Below are 19,217 nucleotides of genomic sequence, written 5' to 3'. Positions count from 1 at the left end.
ATGGGTGCCCTTAGGTCATGCATATCCACGATGGTGGAGTTATTCGCCATGTGACACAATGTATATTTTGGTTCAAATTTGATATAATTAACTGTTGGAAGCAGTTTTTTCTAATCTCAGCAACAGCGTTATCTTTCGTTTTTCCATGAGTGTTGTTTGCAATGCTAGTCATAAGTAACCAGACACTGGGGTTTATTTTATTAGACATTAGACCTCATTATGCAGTATATTCATGATTACAGCATTAGCTGATTCCTGCCATGTGCTAAATTTCTGATACGAGATCAGCTGTTGTCTTAGATATATTCCTTTCATTTAAAAAATTTGACTGCGAAGGTCAGAGGTCTTGTTATAGAAGTTTTTGTTTCTATAGACTAGGTTTTATTAAATAGTGGTAGAGAGAATTGTGTTCCTACAATTCTTAGAATCATCACTCAAAGCTTGGTAGCATTTGTTTCACGTGGTAAGAGTTTGAAATTAAGATTGAAATTTGCTTTTGAGTTAATGGAGATTTCTTGAGGATTATCTATCTCATTTTAGCTGCCGTGGTGATTTAAGTGTTTATTTGGGCCTCTAGGTTACTCGTTTATCGTGGACCGTGGACCCTCAGCACCACCGGCCAGTCCATCATTTGGTGTGAACCAGACCCCAACATTTGGACAAAGTCAAGGTGCCAGCCAGCCAAATACCCCAGGTTTTGGATTTGTATCATCTGGAACATTATTTTCTGCTGGTTCTCAGGCCATACCACCTGCTATTTGGAGAACATCAAGCAGTGGCCAGGCTGTGTTAGGACAACAGCGTGGTCAGTCTGCATTTTACTCTGGAACAGCTCCTAATTCTAGTGAGTGTGTAGTAGTGATGTGGTTTGTATCCGTACTCAGGTTTGTATGCCTCATGTACAGTTTTATTCTTTGACCTTTGAAACCATTCATGTCCTTTTTCTTTTTTTTTTCCATTGTCTCTTGTACTTGGCAGAATATAGAGGTGTGTGTTTAGTCTTACCTATGAACCACATTCCCAACTTTGACATAACTTTAAGCATTTTTAAGGCATTGAAGCATTTGATTAAAATGTAGTTATTTCTTAGTGACACCAATGTGTACTAGTAATCACATTCTCCACAACCATACCTGTCTTACTGAAGAAAGTCCTGGATAAAGTGGTGGAAAAATCATTAAGTTGATTAAATCTTGGCCCTTGAGTTCACATCCTTTTTTTAATAAACTTTTATTTTTAGAGCAGTTATGTTCACAGCAGAAGTGAGCAGAAAGTATGGAGAGGTCCCATATTCCCATTGTCCCCACACAGGCATAGTGTCCCCAACTAGCAGCATTCCTGACTAGAGCAGTGCATTAGCTACAGTTCATGAACTTATATCAAAACATCGTAATCACCCAAAGTCCCTATTGTATATTAGGATTCATTCTTGGTGTTACACATTCTGTGGGTTTTGATGAATGTACATGGACATGTGTCCACCACTATAATTTCATAGAGTAGTTTCACTGCCCTAAAAATCCTTTGTGCTCCACCTAGCCCTCCTGCCCGACCTCCTAACTCCTGGCAATCACTGATCTTCTTGCGTTTTCCAGAATCTCATACAGTTGGAATTATACAGTATTTGGCCTTTTCAGATTGGCTTCTTTCACTTGGTAATGTGCATTTAAGGTTCCTCCATGTCTTTTTATGGCTTGATAGCTCATTTTTTTTAGCACTGAATAATATTCTGTTATCTGGAGGTACTATTGTTTATTATCCATTTACCTCCTGAGGGACATCTTGGTTGTATCCAAGTTTGGGCAATTATAAATAAAGCTGGTATAAACATTGAAAAATTGATTAATTAAATAATTAGATAATTAATTAATTAAATGCAGTTATTTCTTAACTATAATTTAGGTTCTGGATTTATTCAATCCCACTTCTCCCCACCCGACTTTGGGGCACTCTAGCCTAGATTTCAGCTGTAGTGTTTTCTGATCCTCTCTGTGATTGGATTTATCTGTGGAATTTATACCCCATTTCTAGTTCCCATGCTGGGACAGTCCAGCCACGTTGTCTCATGACACTTTCTATGTGATGTGCTCGCCTTTTCACTTGTGTCTTTCAATCTGAGGTGGGTCTCATGTATACAGCACATGTATGGTCATTTCCAGGGAAGGTTTCATGAAGAGGTAGACAGCATTGCGTTAGCAAAGTCTGTGGCTGCATATTACTGATGATACCTGTACCTGTATGCCATCTGCCAGAAACTGCCTTGAGAGTCCATTACTGAATCATCAATGAAAAAGGCAAATTAGGCAGTGAAAAATGCAGTTAAGTTTGATTTTCTCCTGTTTCTGTTCAAATTCTAGAGTTACTAAAGATTCACATCTGGAAATGGTTCTGCTGTTTTTGTAATACTGTTATATAATTATTTGGTACAGATTATGGTGACATGGATGCTAAAAGAAATTCCAGCACCCTGGAATTTTATGTGTAGTTTTCTGTCTTCAATCAGAAGTTCTTGAGTGATTAGTCTAGACCCCTGGCTGAGCCATATTTCTAATTCCTACAGGACATCTCCATGACAATGAGATTTCAGAATCTTCATTCTGAATTATGTTTCTCTTCCCACCTGACACCCCTCCTCCCATAAATAAATAAATAAATAAATAAATAATAAGGAAACCCTGGTGCATGCAGGAAAGCGAAATTAATTGTGACTTGAAGGGAGAATAAAACTTTGAGTCAGTCATTGAATTGTGAGACACGAGCAAGGTTAGCTCATACATGTATTAATGAATTCTGAAGTTGTCCTCTGAGAGATGTATTTTGATAAATCACTTGGTGGTGTTATGGAGAATAGATTTATTTATTTTTCATAATGGAACAAAATAGAATTTTGCTAATATCCCTAAGGAAATTAGTGCATTCTATATATAAATCAGAGATTACCCACTTCTGACCGCTCTGCTCCTGAGTGCCACCATTTATTCCCTTAAATTGAGGGTCACTATTTTGGTCCAGCACCCCAAAGACATCTTTTCAAAAAATGTGAAATTTACAAAAGTATTTCTTGTATTACAGAAATGTGGGCTTATGGTGATTTTTAAAAATTGTTGTAGTATTTTTGTTATTTTGGTTTTAATAAGTTGTTTTGACACTGTTACAGTGTGAAAACTTTTTAAGTAATAAAGTTTGACTTTTGTTCTCACCTGACATGACTTAGCATGTGGGCCCAGAAATAACAAGTTTTTACTTTAACTTTGGGTCTTGCTGTGCTTGATTTTTCCTAGAACTTTCCACTTAGGGCCATCTTTCTCCCATGTACACTATAATTCCCAGGACTGGATTCCATAATAAACCAGATCCTGTGGGTCCCTTAGGAAGAGCCCCAGGGTGGGGTCCCTGAGGGTTCATGGGGACAGGAGCTTGAACTCACTGGCCTCTGCATTCCAGGGGAGCAGGATCACGACCCTTCCGTGAAAGGCAGCCAGCACTTCGTCCGCAGGACTCAGCACCTTTCTGCGAGGTCGCCCTGAGACAGCACCAGCCTCATCTTTCAAACAAGCTGCAGCCCAGCGGGACCTCAGACCAGTGTGCAGATGCCATGTGCTTCCTGGGCCAGCTCCTTTCCCCTCCTGAGCAGGAACTAGCAAGGTGCATTGTCACCTCGGTAAATCTACAGCTTCTCACTTCTTCCAGAAAGCCACAGAACCTAAAATCCTGGATTAATGAAGTGGCGATATTTTTCTTTTCCCTTGTAATATAGACCATTCTGTAGAAACCACCACAATTTCAAACAAACTTATGCAGTTTTAATCAGTTCTTACTGTAGAATCTGGAGTCGATACCCTATTTGTGTTTCTAATAAATAATATATATTATGTATATGAAATGTGTGTCTATAGTATGTCTGTTCGGAGACAGACCAGACTGCGCATTAAAATGCAGATAATAGTGCTTCGTAGAAATTCATAAGGTAATAGACTTTGTTACAAAGTAGCTTGGGTGACCGCTGCAAAAGGAGTGTATTGCCTGAGAATGAGGTTGCAAATCTCTCTTTGCAGAAGAGGTTATAGATGCTGCTCTGTGTAACCAGAGATCCTACATAGGACTGAACGATTTTGCTGTCCACTCGTGTTTTATGTGTACATGTACTTTGACTGCAAGTTTGGTGTCATACTCCTCTTGTCCACCTGGCCAAGCGCTGCCATTCTGTCCTGTTTCCTAAGCACACTGAAAAATCTCACAGCTGTGTTCTTTGGTCTTCTACTTGGCCTGCCACCTGCTGGCTTGCCATTGGATTATTACGCCTGACAGTGACTGGGGCTCTGCCTCCAGCATTTCTGGCGCTTTGGTTCAACCCAGGATGCAGGTAGAGTGGGGAGAGCAGTATTACTGTAAAAACACAAGACATACCAAGGCTTGCATTAGGATGTGGAGGGGGTGTGGATTTCTGACTTTCTGTGGATTTGTTTTGCATTGGTAGGTTTCGCTGTGGTGTGGTTTTGCTGTTGCTAGCTGACTGAAGTCTGGAAAATGCTGAAGAGGTGGAGAGAGCTGTTCACAGGTGCCCACATCACGGTATTTGCAGGAGATGATTGAATACAGATGACCCTGCTGTCCGTCTCTTCATTTGTAAAATTCTCCCAGTAATGGAGACATTGTGGAATCACGTGTGCAGAAGTTTCTACAGAGGAACTTTATGTACCTAATCTAGAGATGCCTGTGCAGTGGGTCTGGATGTACAGCAATAAATGTGTTGTGAGAGTGGCAGCATGCGTGTAGCCTGCTGGACCTTTTTTCCTTAATGGTTAGCATCAGTAAGTAGGGTAAGGAGATTTTAATGAGAAGCTGCTGTTCATGATTTTTGTGTATAGTGAGCTGACTGTATAGTATGTTACTATTGTCTGTTTTTAAAACAGAAAACTGTAATTTATATGCACTTGTACTTTATTATACTTACTTGGTACAGATTGTGTGTGTGTGTGTAGGTGTTAGAATACAGACCGTCTAAGTCAGACTTTAAAACAGCAGTTATTTGGCTTTACTGACTCTGCCATTAGTTTGCTATCTGAGTTTCCACACCTGTATGTACCATGTCCCTGCAGCTTAATAATAGTAACAGCCAACATTCACTGAGGGTTTAATGTATACTGTGCACTGTTCCCAACATTTGATATTTATTATCTCATTTCATAGATACTATTATTATTAAATGTCTGATGAATGGAAAATTGGAGTAAAGAGCTTAGTGACTGGGAGAGGGTGGCAGAGCCAGGGTTCCACTTGCACTTCCATCGGTCCGTCCTCTCCTTTTTCTGTCTGGTGAATGTCACAGAGCAGCAAGCCTCTGGAAGGGAGGACTGGACATCTGCAGAGAGCGGCAGGGCTATGGTGAGTGTCAGAAGTTCCAGACTGACCAATACTGGGAGGCGGCATCAGCAGCAGGTAGGACAGGGTGTGATACATGGCACGATACTTACACAATTATTTCGAGCAAGTAGCAGGGATGGACTTGCCACCCATGAAAAAGTAACTAAAGATAGCTTAACATGAAAGATGTATCTAAAAATTGTATTTCAGAGTCTTCAGAAAAATCTCAGTTGTGTACAGTTGCCTTTCTGAAGTGATTGAGAATTAGGTGTAAGCAAGCTTTCCTGGACAGAAGAGTGTCTTATGTAGACTGCCAGGGGAAAGTAGGGAGGGGAAATGAGCCCAAAACTTGTTTGAATTTTATAGAATGGGGGTTGATGTGTACAGCAGCTATGTATCGATAATATTTAATTTAACTATGACAACTTCAAAATGAACAAATTATTATTGCCTTTACTAGTGTGAGAACAATAGTATTTGGTTGTTGACATTGTCATTTGTCATTATGACTATGGGAGAGTAAACTGGTTTGGGACATCTTTTATGGGATAGTTCCGTATAGGCCTGTGTTTAACAGTTAATTTCCAAAGTATATTATTATCATTCAGTGTCATCACATCTTTATAGGTATTTAGACACACTTTTTCTCCTAGCAAAGACATAGCCTTATGTTTCTAGGATATCACCTTATAGAAAGATTAACTTTATAAAAATACCTTTAGGATCAGTTAAATCAAGATGCTATCTTCTATTAAATTATCCTGCTGTAGCAATATTTATGTATAAAATTACAATATTCCAGCTTTAGAAATATATTGGGAAAAAGAACAACGAACTGCATGATTAAGCTTTATTTTCAAAAAGCAAAGCTTCCCTTCGTGGAATTAAAAATCATTAAGAGAAAATATGATTGGGTATTTATAACTTCAAACAGTGATTTGGGGCCATCATGTCCTAATTATCTGCCTGAACCAAACAATTGAAAGATATTCCTCAGTTTCTTGGTTATTATATGTCTTTTCATAGTCTACCATGAATTTGGGGTAATATCAGAGTAAATGTATTTTTCTTAGACTAAAAATTTTAGGAAAATACATGTGAGCCAAAAGCCACACCTTCCTGTAATGAATTGATTAGTCGTCCTTGTTGAATCAGCATAATCTTTACCTAGTGTGTGGTCAACCACAAGGAAGCCAAGCTCTTGACAAACACCAGAGTTAAAATCCTTAGCTTCAGCAACTCCCACAAAAGAGCAAGTGACCAGCAATGAGGCTACAAGGGTTTACCTTGGTCCCACTTGTACCTAAGGCTGTCTTCATGATGACATGAGAATGCCAATTCACCCACATTTTTGTTCTGGTTCGTTTATATGTAGTAGTGTATATTTGTGAGAAAGCTAGTTATGAATCTGTTGTTGTAAAATGAATTATGCTTAAACTCAGCAGCTTAAAACAACTATGAACAGTTATCATCTCACACAATTTCTGTGGGTCCAGGAATCAAGTGTGGGCAATTCTAGGTTAATTCTGGCTCCACAAGAACTGAGTGGCTCATGAGGCTACAGTCAAGAGGTCAGGCGGAGCTGCAGGCATCCAAAGGCTTCACTGTACCTGGGAGGACCCCCTTGTGGGTGCACCCCTTCTTGATGCTGGGGCTTCCCTACCCTGTAGGCATCTCCATCCTGCTGAGTGTTTACAGGACATGCTGGTTGTCTTCCCCAGGGTGAGGGGTCCAGAGAGCAAACAGGAGCCACAGGCCTTTTATGACCTGATCTCAGAAGTCACCTTTCGTCCTGTCCACTACATGCTGTTCCTTAGAGAGGAGTCACTAGTCCAGCCCTCACTGGAGGGGAGGGAAGGAGGTCCTTTCCTTTGAAAAGAGGAAAGTCTGAGACTCTGTAGACATTTTAAAGGCATCATAACTACTTAAGAATTGCATAGCTGAGGCCAGGGTCCAAAGCAAAATGAAGTGGAACCTGAGCGAATATAGGAATCCAATTTATAAACAGTAGGATCAAAAGGAAAGCCACAATGTCATGGGAGAAAAAGGAGATAATCATAAAGTGAAACTGGGATTATCAGAATGTGTGAGTTACAGCCAATAATCAAACTGCACTAATGTTCCTGATGGAGGCAAATGATCAGAAGCAATTAATTCTGTCTCTCTTTGTAGTTATATTTTCACATTTGACCCATTCCAGATTTACTTTATCAGAGAGACAAATCCATGAGTATATTTGACGGCTTTGCTCAAAACAGGAAATTCAAACACATCATTACTTATTAAGCCAACCAATATTAGAGATTGTCTTTAGAAAGAAAACTGTCAACAAGAGTTTAAGAATGAAGCATGTCTCTTTTTTTGCTAAAGATCTTGACAATATTTTCTTAAATTGTGATACCCAACCAATTGTTTGGAAATAAGCACAGCACGTTCAAGTCTGCTGAAACTTGTAAAATGAAACTTTAAATCCCAAACAGGATAACTGGAAAAAGAAATAAAGGGATTTTGAAAAGAATAGTTTAAAATGGAAAACGGGTTAACAACAAAAATTAAAACTAGGCTGACAAAAAGGGTGCAGGTATGTAGAAAAGCACTCTTCGATAGTTTCTCCCATTTTAAAATTTGAGTCAGGTAAATATTCAGTTAACTCAAAGTCAACATTGGGATTCTATGCCCCCAGTCTGTCCCTTGACTCTCTCACGTCCCCGGATGGGTCTGGAAGGAGCCTTTGGTGGTCCTGCCAGCCAGATAGGCACCTGTGATCTCTCGGACTCTGCTGTCTCCTGTTGATCCCTGGTTGAGAAGTAGCTTTTCTCATCTAATTTTGGGGCACAGACTTCTGCCCCGGCTTCACCCACCACTGATGTCAGTAATGGTGTGTCCCTTCAGAACTTTTAGCAGGGCAACTGCTCCAGGAAACCTGGCAAACTTCCTCTGCTGACTGGGTCTCACTGCTGGCCCTCCACTGGTACTTGTGAGGCTCTGCTCGGCCTGCCTGTGGCTCCCGTCTCTGGGCTGTCCCCTGCCATGACACTCCTGTAACCACGCCCATACATGGCGAATCCTGGGCAGTCACAGTGACTCTTCATTCTGAGCACTCTTCTAAATCATTCATGGGTTCTTCCAGGAACTCTTTCATGCCACAAGAAGGACCTGTTGAAAGCTCCCTGGAGCCCATCTCTAGTCCCCCGATCCTACCAAAGCAAGCCTGGTAGGGCGCCAATGGGGAGAAGCAGAGCATCAGCCTAGGCAGACTCAGATTCTCTCTCAAGCTATCTTGGCTTTTAAACCAATGTCCTGTTCGTCAGCCAACACCAAGACACGGGGGATTGATCATCTCTTATGGACCAGAACCATCCTCAACACAGGTAAGAAACTCTGAATCTCTGTGTCTCTTCTCTCATCCCCTTTCCTGATTCCTCCCTTGTCCTTCCCTTCCCATCTCACAGGAACCACTTTTATATCATAGAGCCATATAAGCCACACTGTGGCTTATAGCAAAATGACCTCTAGGCTTTGCTGTGAATCCATAAAGGAAAGAACACATAAAGAAATTAAGAAAACTCATCTTGTTCAACAAGACAGGGCTCTCAAGGGAATAGCAGGACATATTCAAAGTGATGAGAAGCAAGGGCCTACAACCAAGACTACACAGAAAAGCTGTGATTCAAAATTAAAGTAGAGATATAGACCTTCCCAGACAACAAAAAGCTAAGGATTTCATTACCACCATGCCAGTATTACAAATGTTAAAGAGACTTCTTGAAGAAAAAGAGGGAGGAAAACAAAGGAAAGAAGATAAAAAATGTGTATCATAAAATGACGATCACTATGTACCTACCAATGATCACTTTGATTATAAATGGTAAATAAATCAATCGAAAGATAGAGCGTAGTGAATGGATAAGAAAACAAGACCCTTACATGGGATGTCTGCAATAGACCAACCTCAGATCAAAAGACACACATAGACTGAAAGTAAAGGAATGGGAAAAGATACTTCACATGAATGAAAATGGAAAAACAGCTGGGTTAGTGATATTTATTTCAGAAAATAGACTTTAAAAAAAGCCTGTAATAAGATACAATGAAGGACATTACCTAATGATAAAGGGATCAATCCAATAAGGGGACATAACCCTGGTAAACATCTATGCACCCTACATAAGTGCACCTAAATATATAAAACAAATGATGACTGGCATACAGGTAACACAATCAAAATAGGGGACTTTAACACCCCATTGTCACCAATGGGCAGATATTCCAGACAGAACATCAACAAGAAAACAGCAGCTCTGACACTCTAGACCAGATAGATTTAATTGATATTTTTAGAGCAGCGGAACATACATTCTTCTCAGGTACACGCGGAACATTTTGCAAGATAGATCACATATTGGGCCACAAAACAAGTTTCAATATTTCAAGACAATTGAAATCATATCAAGTGACTTCTCTTGACCACAATGGTATGAAACTAGAAATTAATTCCAAAAATAAAAAACTGAAAACACACAAACACAAGGAATAACATGCTGCTAAACAATGAAGAGGTTAACAATGAGAGCAAGGAAGAAATCAAAGTATACCTTGAGAAAAATGAAAATGAAAGGACATTGACCCAAAATCTGTGGGACCCAGCAAAAGCAGACCTAAGAGGGCCAATTGTAGCCATGAAGGCTTACCTCAAGAAACAAGAAAAATCTCAAATAAATTGTCTAACTTTACATCTATGGGAACTGGAATAGGAACAGCAAACAAAGTCAAAGTGAGTAGAAGCAAGGAAATAATAAAGATCAGAGAGGAAATAAACAAAATAGAGGCTAAAAGACTATACAGAAGATCAATGAAACCAAGAGCTGGTTGTTTGAAGAGATAAACAAAACTGATAGATCTTTAGCCAGACTCATCAAGAAAAATAGGGCCCAAATAAGTAAAAGCACAAATGAAAGAGGGGAAGTTACAATTGACTGCACAGAAATACAAACAATTTTCCAAATACACTACAAGAAATTATACTCTAACTAACTGGACAACAAGAAAGATATGGATAAATTCCTAGAAGCATAACGTTTTCCAAGGCTGAATCATGGACAAACAGAAAATCTGAACTGAGGGATTACTACTAAGAAAATCGAATCAGTTGTCAACAAGCTCTGACAAACGAAAGTCCTGGACCAGATGGCTTCACAAGTGAATTTTACCAAAAATTCAAAAAAGAATTAACATGTATACTTTTCATATTATTCCATAAAATTCAAGAGGAGGGAAGCCTCCCAAACTCATTCTTCAAGGTCGCCATTACCCTGATTCCAAAACCAGACAAAGACATTACAGAAAAAGAAAATTATAGGTGGATATCCCTGATGAATATAGATGCCAAAATCCTCAACAAAATATTAGCAAACAAAATTCAGCAGTACATAGAAAGATCACACACCACAATAAAGTGGGATTTATTCTTGGGATACAAGGTTGGTTCCATATTTGCAAATCAATTAACATGAAACACCTCAAAAAAAAAATCACAGATCATATCAATAGATGCAGAAAAAATGTCTGACAAAATTCAGCACCCGTTTATAATAAAACTCTCAGGAAACGGAGAATACAGGGATACCTCAACATAATAAAGGCCATATAAGACAAACCCACACCTAACATCATGCTCAATGGGGAGAGCCTAAAGTATTCCCCTTAAGATTAGGAACAAGACAAGGATATCTGCGTTCACCAGTTTTATTCCACATAATACTGGAAGTCCTAGCCACAGCAATCAGACAAGGAAAAGAAGTAAAAGGCATCCGAATTGGAAAGAAGTAAAACTGTCATTACTTGTGGATGACATGATATTATATGTAGAGAACACCAAAGATTTCACCAAAAAATATTAGAACTGACAAATGAATTTAAAAAGTAGCAGGATACAAAATCATTTGCACTTGCTATACTAATAACAAATTATCAGAGAAATTTAGAAAAAATCCTATTTACAATTGCATCCAAAAAAAAAAAAAAAGTGAAAATGGACCACCTTCTTACTCCATTTTCAAAAATGCACTCAAAATGGATTAAAGACCTAAATATAAAACCTGAAACCATAAAACTCTTAAGAGAAAATATAGGCAGTAAACTCTCAGACATTACCTGCGGTAATATTTTACTGATATGTCTCTTCTGCCATGTGATGTCTGTGAAGTGGCATGCCATTGGAGTTTTATTTTGCATTTTGTTGTTTACTAGGGAGGGGAGACATTTTTTTATGAGTTTCTTTGCCATTTGTTTTTTCTCTTTATCCATTTTTTTCATAGGTTATTCCTTTTATTAGGAAGAGTCCTTTATATATGTTGAATAAAATTTAGCAAAAGATACAGATTAACGGAAGATTGGTTAATTTAATGTTTCTTTCTAGAGGTGACTGTATTTGTTTTCTCCTTACTTTGAGCTGAACACAGGTCTCCTTTTAGTCCTTTTATAAATCAACTTCAGCTCAGCTGGGTCATTTAAGTTTTGGTTCACAGTGCTTTTATTTGTCATTTGTTTCTAATTAAATTTCATTTGTGACTTCCTCATTGACACGTGAGTTTTTTAGAAGTATATTTTTTGACATTACATAGGAGATCTTGTAACAGTTTCTGTTGAAGGTAAAATCATGTTTAGATTGAAAGTTCTGTATGTATTAGCAATAATTTTGTTCATGTCTTTTGGTGTTTTGCTTTGCTGCCTTATTGAGAGTGGGAGGCCTTCCCCCCCCCCCCCATTTTTTCTTTATCTCCTTTTTCTCTGTTTAGCACTTTTTCTTTGGGGCTCTCTGATTCACCAGAATCATGACTAGTGTGGCAGATTGGGCTTTCTACCATACACCTCTCTGTTGATATTTATGTTGGAGGCCTTGGCTCAGTTACTGGTCTTGAGGGTCTTTTTTTCCCTTAGTTTGTACTTGTTGCTGGGCTGGAGTGTTGCAAAAGGAGGGAATGTATCCATGTATTGTAATATCTTCAAAGAAGGTGTCTTGAATGCTATTGATCATAACTTGTATAAAATTTTGTAGTTTTCTTATCAAATCACTTTTCTTTTGTCATTAAAGCTCTTTATGTAGACATATTTACATTTGTGAAATGGGTTATTTGTCTTACCTTGTTTACATAAGGAAATTAGTATCAAGTAATGTAACATGAGTTTGTACTTTAGACAGGTTTTTATGTTTCTCCCTGAAATGTGCGGCCCTGCCTTTTTAAAGTTTATCTCTGCATATGGAAAAAATCAGCTTGGTTTGGTGTTTGCCTGATGACAGATTTGTAAATTTTGCTTATTTTCCTTCAGTTTCAATTTTTAAAAATATAACTATTTAACTGAATCTCAGGTTGACACCTGTAGCTCAATGTTAGCCATTTCGCAGATTTGTGTATAGTCTGATAATCCTGTATTGAGAGATGGAGGGTGGTGGTGTCTAAATGTTTGTTTGTTTTTCATGCTCTTACTACCTGGTACACTCACTGTTAGGCGTTTTATGGCTCTTTGTTTCCTCCTCTCTTATCTGGGCCCACTCCCTCCATTGTAGGAATTGAGTATTAGTCATTAAACATTGTCATTTTGCCTCTATTGTGATATCAGTCTCATTTTTATAATGAAAAAGTCCATTGATACCGAATAGTTAAGTAGTATATAATAAGACAGAGTTTGGGAGACTTAATCGCTTGATATTATCCTGTCAGGTACAGTCCTGCTGCTTCGTGGTGTGAGTAACATTGGCAAACATAACCTCTTTGCACATCAACTTCCTTCTGTTTAAAATGGAGATATAAATACTGAGTATATTTACCTTGTGTCTGTAGGGTGCCTGCTATTTAATAGCTATATGGTATTGGGCTATATATCTCCGTGCCTCAGTTTCCTCATCAACAACAATAGTGTGTACCTCATGTGAGAAAACCCAAGTAAAGGTATTATAAAGTTAACACATAGTAAGTCCCATATTTGATGGCAGTTGTGTTCAGCTTGAGGTGTCTATAAGCATCTGATAACAGTTCATGACTTTCTTTTCCCCAGATTTGTGGGACCTACGTCTGATCAACCAAGTCAAAATTTTGGTGACTAGGAATCAACTTAGAATTGGTTCAAGGTCCATAGTATAAAGAAACAGTATTTCCAAGCTTAAGGAGTTGGTGTGAGAAATAGGTTGTTCAACTTATGTACGCAGGTGTTATAAGGGTCTAAGGGGAAGAAAATACGGCTAGGGGTTGCGTTGGGAAGAAACGTCCCTACAGAAATACCTAAATGTTTTCTTTTGTTTTCTCCTTATTATTCTTAAAGAAGTCCCTGTTGCATTTCTGTAACACCAGATTGGGGTGATGAACTCCTTTAGTTTTTTTTCTTGTCCAGGAAACTCTTTATCTGTCCTTTGAGGCTAAATCACACAAATGCATGTGTTCTGACAATTAAGTTTGCAAACTTTTCACTGTGTTGCACTCACATTGGCAGCACTGTACAAACAGCTCCGTAAGGTTTCATAACCTTGGTATAACAGTGTCTCTCTCACAGCGGTGTTTGTGTCTACGTGTTGTGGTGTCATGCTGAGTGATGTTCATTATTGTTGTTGCGTGCTTTTGTGTGCCATCGTGAGAATGCCTGACCTTGTATTAGAGCAACGAACAGACATTAAATTTCTTGTTAAACTTGTCAAGAGTGGAAGTGAAATCATGGACATGTTAGTCCAAGTTTATGGCAGCGATAATGCCATGAAGAAAATGGCAGTGAGCAAATGGATTAAGTGTTTTTCTGAGGAGAGGGATTGTGTCACTGATGAAGAGTGCTCAGGGCAGGCAGCAATGAGCAGAATTGAGGAAAACATTGCAAAAGTTCATCAAATTGCGCCTCAAAATCATTGGCTAACTGTGAGAAGCATAACAGACCATGTAACATCGATAGAAAAAGTTAGGAAAATCTTAGCTGAAAATCTTGGCATGAGAAATGTGTGTGCAGAAATGGTCCCAGAGCAGCTCTTGCATCACAATGCACCAGCTCACACGGCACTGTCCGTGAGGGCATTTTTAGCCAATAAACAAAAACTGTATTGAAAACTCCTCCTTACTCACCTTATCTGGCCCCCAATGACTTCTTTCTTTACCCAAAGATAAAGGAAATATTGAAAGGAAGACATTTTGATGACATTCAGGATATCAAAGTTAATAAGACGACAGCTCTGATGGGCATTCCCAAAAAAGAGTTCCAAAATTGCTTTGAAGGGTGGAATAGGCGCTGTCATCTGTGCATAGCTTCCCAAAGGGAGTACTTCAAAGGTGACCATAGTGATATTCAGCAAGGAAGTATGTAGCACTTTTTCTAGGATGAGTTCTCGATCTCAATTGTCAGAACTCATAGCTTTGCTTCATAGAGTAATTGAGGTTGTAGGTCCTTGATTTTCATTACTTTGTGTATTTTCTGTCAATCCTTTCTGGCCTGCAAAGTTTCTGCTGAGAATTCAGCTGATAGACTTATAGGAGCTCATTTGTAGGTGACTAATTGTTTTTCCCTTGCTGCTTTTAGGATTCTGTCTTTGTACTTTAGACCAGTTTTTATACTTCTCCCTAAAATGTGTGGCCTGCCTTTTTAAAGTTTATCTCTGCATATGGAAAAAATCAGTTTGGTTTGGTGTTTGCCTGATGACAGATTTGTAAATTTTGCCTATTACCCTTCAGTTGCAATTTTTAAAAATATCATTATTTAGCTGAATCTCAGGTTGACACCTGTAGCTTAATGTTAGCCAATTCACTGGTTTTGGTCTGATTTTGCTGAATTGAGACATTTGGGGTGTGGTGATACTGGTTAAACGTTTCTTGATTATTTTGCTCTTCATACCTGGTATAGTAACTGTTAGGAGCTTTATGACCCTCTAACCCCTAAGACCTCTGTCTTATCTCCTCTCTGATCTGCATAACCTCCCTTCCTCTGTAGGGATCGTTACTCACTAAACATAGTCATTTTGCCTCCACTGTGATATCAATCTCATTTCTATAATGAAAATGTTCACTGATAGTGTTAATTGGACAAAAGTAACATTTTAGATAGTTCATCAAGAAGAGGATTTATTCAGGTGGTGGCCAGTTAGGTCAGTTGTTTAGAGCATGGTGCTAGTAACACCATTTGCCAATTTGATCCCCACATGGGCTCTGGGAGCTGCGTCCGCCTTAAAAAAAAAAAAAAAAAAAGAGTGTACTGGGGATAAGAAAACAAAACCAGCACAGCAGTGTGGGAATACGCACCTTCGGGCCATTCATCCACAAGCAAAAAAAAAAAGTGCTCTCTCAAGAAGGTTCCCTTATAACACCTCCTACAGGAAGTTAGAACCATAAAGTTTTACAGGAAGTTGGGACTAGAGAGTAACAGGAAGCCCAGCTCCAGCCATAGACCTCCCAAGCCCTGGTCAGTTTCCTTAAACGGCCCGTTGGCTTTTACCAATAGAGAATAAGTGAGTGGTATATGATGAGACTGGTATTCGGGAGATTTAAATGCTTGATATTATCAGGTCAGGTACAGCCCTGCCACTTAGTGGCGTGGATGACCTTGGTAAAAGTAACCTTTTTATACATCAACTTCTTCCTTTCCTTCCTTCCTTCCTTCCTTCCTTCCTTCCTTCCTTCCTTCCTTCCTTCCTTCCTTCCTTCCTTCCTTTCTTTATTTGGAGAAAGTCAGCTGATGCTTTATGGTGTATTGCTTGTGGTCAGGAAGGTGCTCAGGAGCCCTGGGTGGGGCGAGCCTGCTTCCTCTTCAGTGTCCCTGGCTCCTGGCTGCGCAGGATGGCACTGGCGCTGTGGGTGTCGGCCATGCGCAGACCTCGGCGATCATGTTCCGGATGCTGCTGAGGGGGGCCCGAGCCTTCGTGTTGATGTTTGTCCTCATGTAGGAGGTGGATGGCTTTCACTGGCTAGATCTCCACTTCATGACGACCACCACACCTCTGCGGTTGGCCCCTCGCTCCAGGTCCATATTCTTGCGGTGAATCAGCCCGTTACAGCGGAAGGAGTTGCAGGCTTTCACATTATTGGGCTCAGTGCTGTATGTAGGCTTGTTCCTTCTGATCAGGATGCTAGAGCAGTTGCGCACAGCCTTCCGTTGCAGATGCGTGAACAAGGTGCCAGCGCCTCTCCTTGCAGCAGCGGGAGACAGAAAGGGCAACTTCCTTCTCTTTAACATGGAGATATGAGTACTAAGTATATTTAGCTTGTGTCTGTAGGATGTCTGCTGTTTAAGCTACAGGATATTAGGCCATATATCTCCATGCCTCAGTTTCCTCTTGCACAGCAATGGTGTCTACCTCATGTGAGATAACCCAAGTAAAGGTGTTATAAAGTTAACATATAGTAAGTCCCACATTTTTGGTGGTTGAGGTTTCTGTAAGCACCCAATTATAGACTTTCTTTTTGCCAGCTTAGTGGGACCCACTTCTGATCAACCAAGTCAAAATTTGGGAGAGCATGGTGGAATCAAATTTAGGGTTGTTTCAAGGTCAATATATAAGGAAACAGTATGTCCAAGCTTAAGGAGTAGGCGTGAGAACGAGGTTATTCAGTTGATGTGTCCAGGTGTTATAAGGTTCTAAAGGGAAGAAACTAAGACTAGTCATTGGAGAGGGGAAGAAACATCCCTACAGAAATAACCAAATATGTCTTTTGGTGTTTTTCTTCCCTCACAGATTTGATTATAAAATTCACACAGAAGAAATGTTGAAAGAAGTGTGCAGTGGACAAACATATTACCAGCACCCAGATACTGATATTTTGTTGTATTTGCTTTACCAAATGAATATCCATCCCATTATATTTTGGGTGTATTACAAACTAAACTTAAGGTATGAACACACTTCACCCCCAAATACTCAGCATGCATTGTTTGAACTAGAATTAAATATGTATTGTGTGTTTAATTTAGCAAGAATTTACATGTAGTGAATTGTAAAATTCTTAGGTGTACCACTGAATGAATTGGACAGGTGTTTACACCTGTGTAATTCAAAGCCTACCGAGGTGTGGAACATTTTCAGTCCTGCGGAAAATTCACTCATGCTTTTTCCCAGTCAATAATACTCATTGTCTCCCACCCCATGGCAATCAGTGTTCTCATTTATCCCTGCATCTATTAGTTTTGCTTGTTCTAAATAATCATATCAGAGCAGTTACTCAGTGGGTAGTGTTTTCTACCCTGCTCTTATGAAAAGCTGCTGTGAACATTCTTGTATCTCTTTATAGACATATGTTTATTTCTCTTGGGTAAATACCTACAAGTGGACTTGCGAGTAATAGTTTGAAGTCCCACCGACAGTGTGTGAACCTTTCCGTCACTCTACATCCTTACCAGTAGTTGGTTGCACTCTTTTAAATTGTAGCCATTCTGCTTTGTGTATGCTGCTGTGTCGTTGTAATTTTACTGTGCATTTCCCTCATGACTAGTAATGTGTTCTTGTTTATGTGCTTCTTGGCCACGTGCATGTCTTGCTTTGTGAGGTCTCGCTTCAGAACATTTGCCATTTAATAACTTGAATTGTTTTTTTATTATAGAATTATAGGATCTCTTTATACATTCTGGACACAAGTACTTTGTCTGATACAGGCTTTACAAATATTTTTCTCCCAGTCTGGCTTGACTTTCATTTTCTTAATATTATCTCTTGATCAGCAGATGTTGTACATTTTATGAAGTCCCTATTTCATGTATTTTCTGCATTATTTCTACTGTTGTTTGTATTCTATGAAAACTTTGCCTCTTCCCAGGCTGCAAAGAAATTCTCCAGCGTTATCTTCTAGAAGATTTTAGGGATGGTTTTATGTTTTCTCTAAATTCCTTTGACTTCTCATGTGATCTGTGTGTTATTGTGATTCCTACTTAATCATGACTTTAATATTTTAAAACACCTCGAGACTCCTTTTATAGCCCAGTGTATGATGTGCTTGATGAGTTTTGCAGAAGTTATATTGTGTAGTTATTGGGTATTTTGACCTCTAGAAGTCAGATAAATGACTGATAGTATTTCTTACACTGTCTTTGTTCTTGCTGATGTTGTTTTTTTTTCTTTGTGGGTGGTGACTGGTTAATCTTTTAAAATTGAGTGATAGGAGTTAATATTATCAGCTTTCCATTTGGTGAATTTGTCTTTTTCCCTTAATTATGTCAAGTTTTCTTCATGTATTTTGAGACCCTCATGACAGCATGCACCTTACATTTATTATGGCTCCTCGATGATGTGGCCCTGTTATTATTACTGACTGTATTTTTTTTAAGTGTTTTGAAATAATACGTTTTCTTGTAATCTACTTCATCTGGTATTCATATAGCCTTCCATTCTATTACTAGAATAACGCTTCTTACGGCAGGTTCTATGTTTTTCATCCATTTACTTTCAACCTGTGTGTTTATATTTAAAATAAGTCTCTTGGAGACAGCACATATGTGTCTCTTTCCTTCTTATCTTTCTGCCTGTTCATTGGAATGTTTGTAATTAATGAAATTATTTATATGGTTGGATAAATACCTACCTGTTAAAAATTGTTTTAATTACTTTTTGACTTCTTATCTCAATCTTTGTGGTTCCTCTTGGGATTGCTATACATGTCCTTAACTCTTTTACATTCTACTTTGTGTTTATCTTGTACCACTTCCTGTACAAATTTAAGAATCTTGCACTTTTATAGTTTGATGTACTACCCCCTTTCCTTGGTTGTGCCGTACTTGTCATTTCTATTTCATTGAGATAGATAGACTATAATCCCACAGCATATAATCTTTGCTGTATGAAGTTATGTGTATTTTAAATAAATTTAGAGAAAAGCAATGTGGGTTTTTTTATTGTCTTC

At 38.9% G+C, this 19,217-nt stretch overlaps 2 protein-coding genes and 1 pseudogene across 5 annotated transcripts in view; 1 reads left to right on the top strand and 2 right to left on the bottom strand.

Annotated features, from left to right (window-relative positions):
- Window positions 1–3,883, top strand: part of LOC141572141 (nuclear pore complex protein Nup153-like) — a 56,804-nt gene extending 52,921 nt beyond the window's left edge. For all 4 annotated transcript variants that reach the window (XM_074335190.1, XM_074335189.1, XM_074335191.1 and 1 more), the window contains 2 exons: window positions 578–844; window positions 3,445–3,883. In XM_074335190.1, the coding sequence (XP_074191291.1) occupies window positions 578–844; window positions 3,445–3,527 (350 nt within the window). In that variant the 3' untranslated portion in view covers window positions 3,528–3,883. The remainder of the gene's footprint in view (window positions 1–577; window positions 845–3,444) is intronic.
- Window positions 1–19,217, bottom strand: part of LOC109453332 (nuclear pore complex protein Nup153) — a 215,911-nt gene that overhangs the window by 93,940 nt on the left and 102,754 nt on the right. The gene's annotated exons all lie outside the window — the stretch shown is intronic.
- Window positions 16,103–16,563, bottom strand: LOC141572487 (large ribosomal subunit protein eL28 pseudogene; annotated as a pseudogene).

This window comes from Rhinolophus sinicus, linkage group LG06, assembly GCF_036562045.2.
Source record: "Rhinolophus sinicus isolate RSC01 linkage group LG06, ASM3656204v1, whole genome shotgun sequence".
Classification (NCBI taxonomy): Eukaryota; Metazoa; Chordata; class Mammalia; order Chiroptera; family Rhinolophidae; genus Rhinolophus; species Rhinolophus sinicus.
The sequence above is the reverse complement of the archived record's forward strand: the minus strand, read 5'-3'. Positions and strand labels throughout refer to the sequence as shown.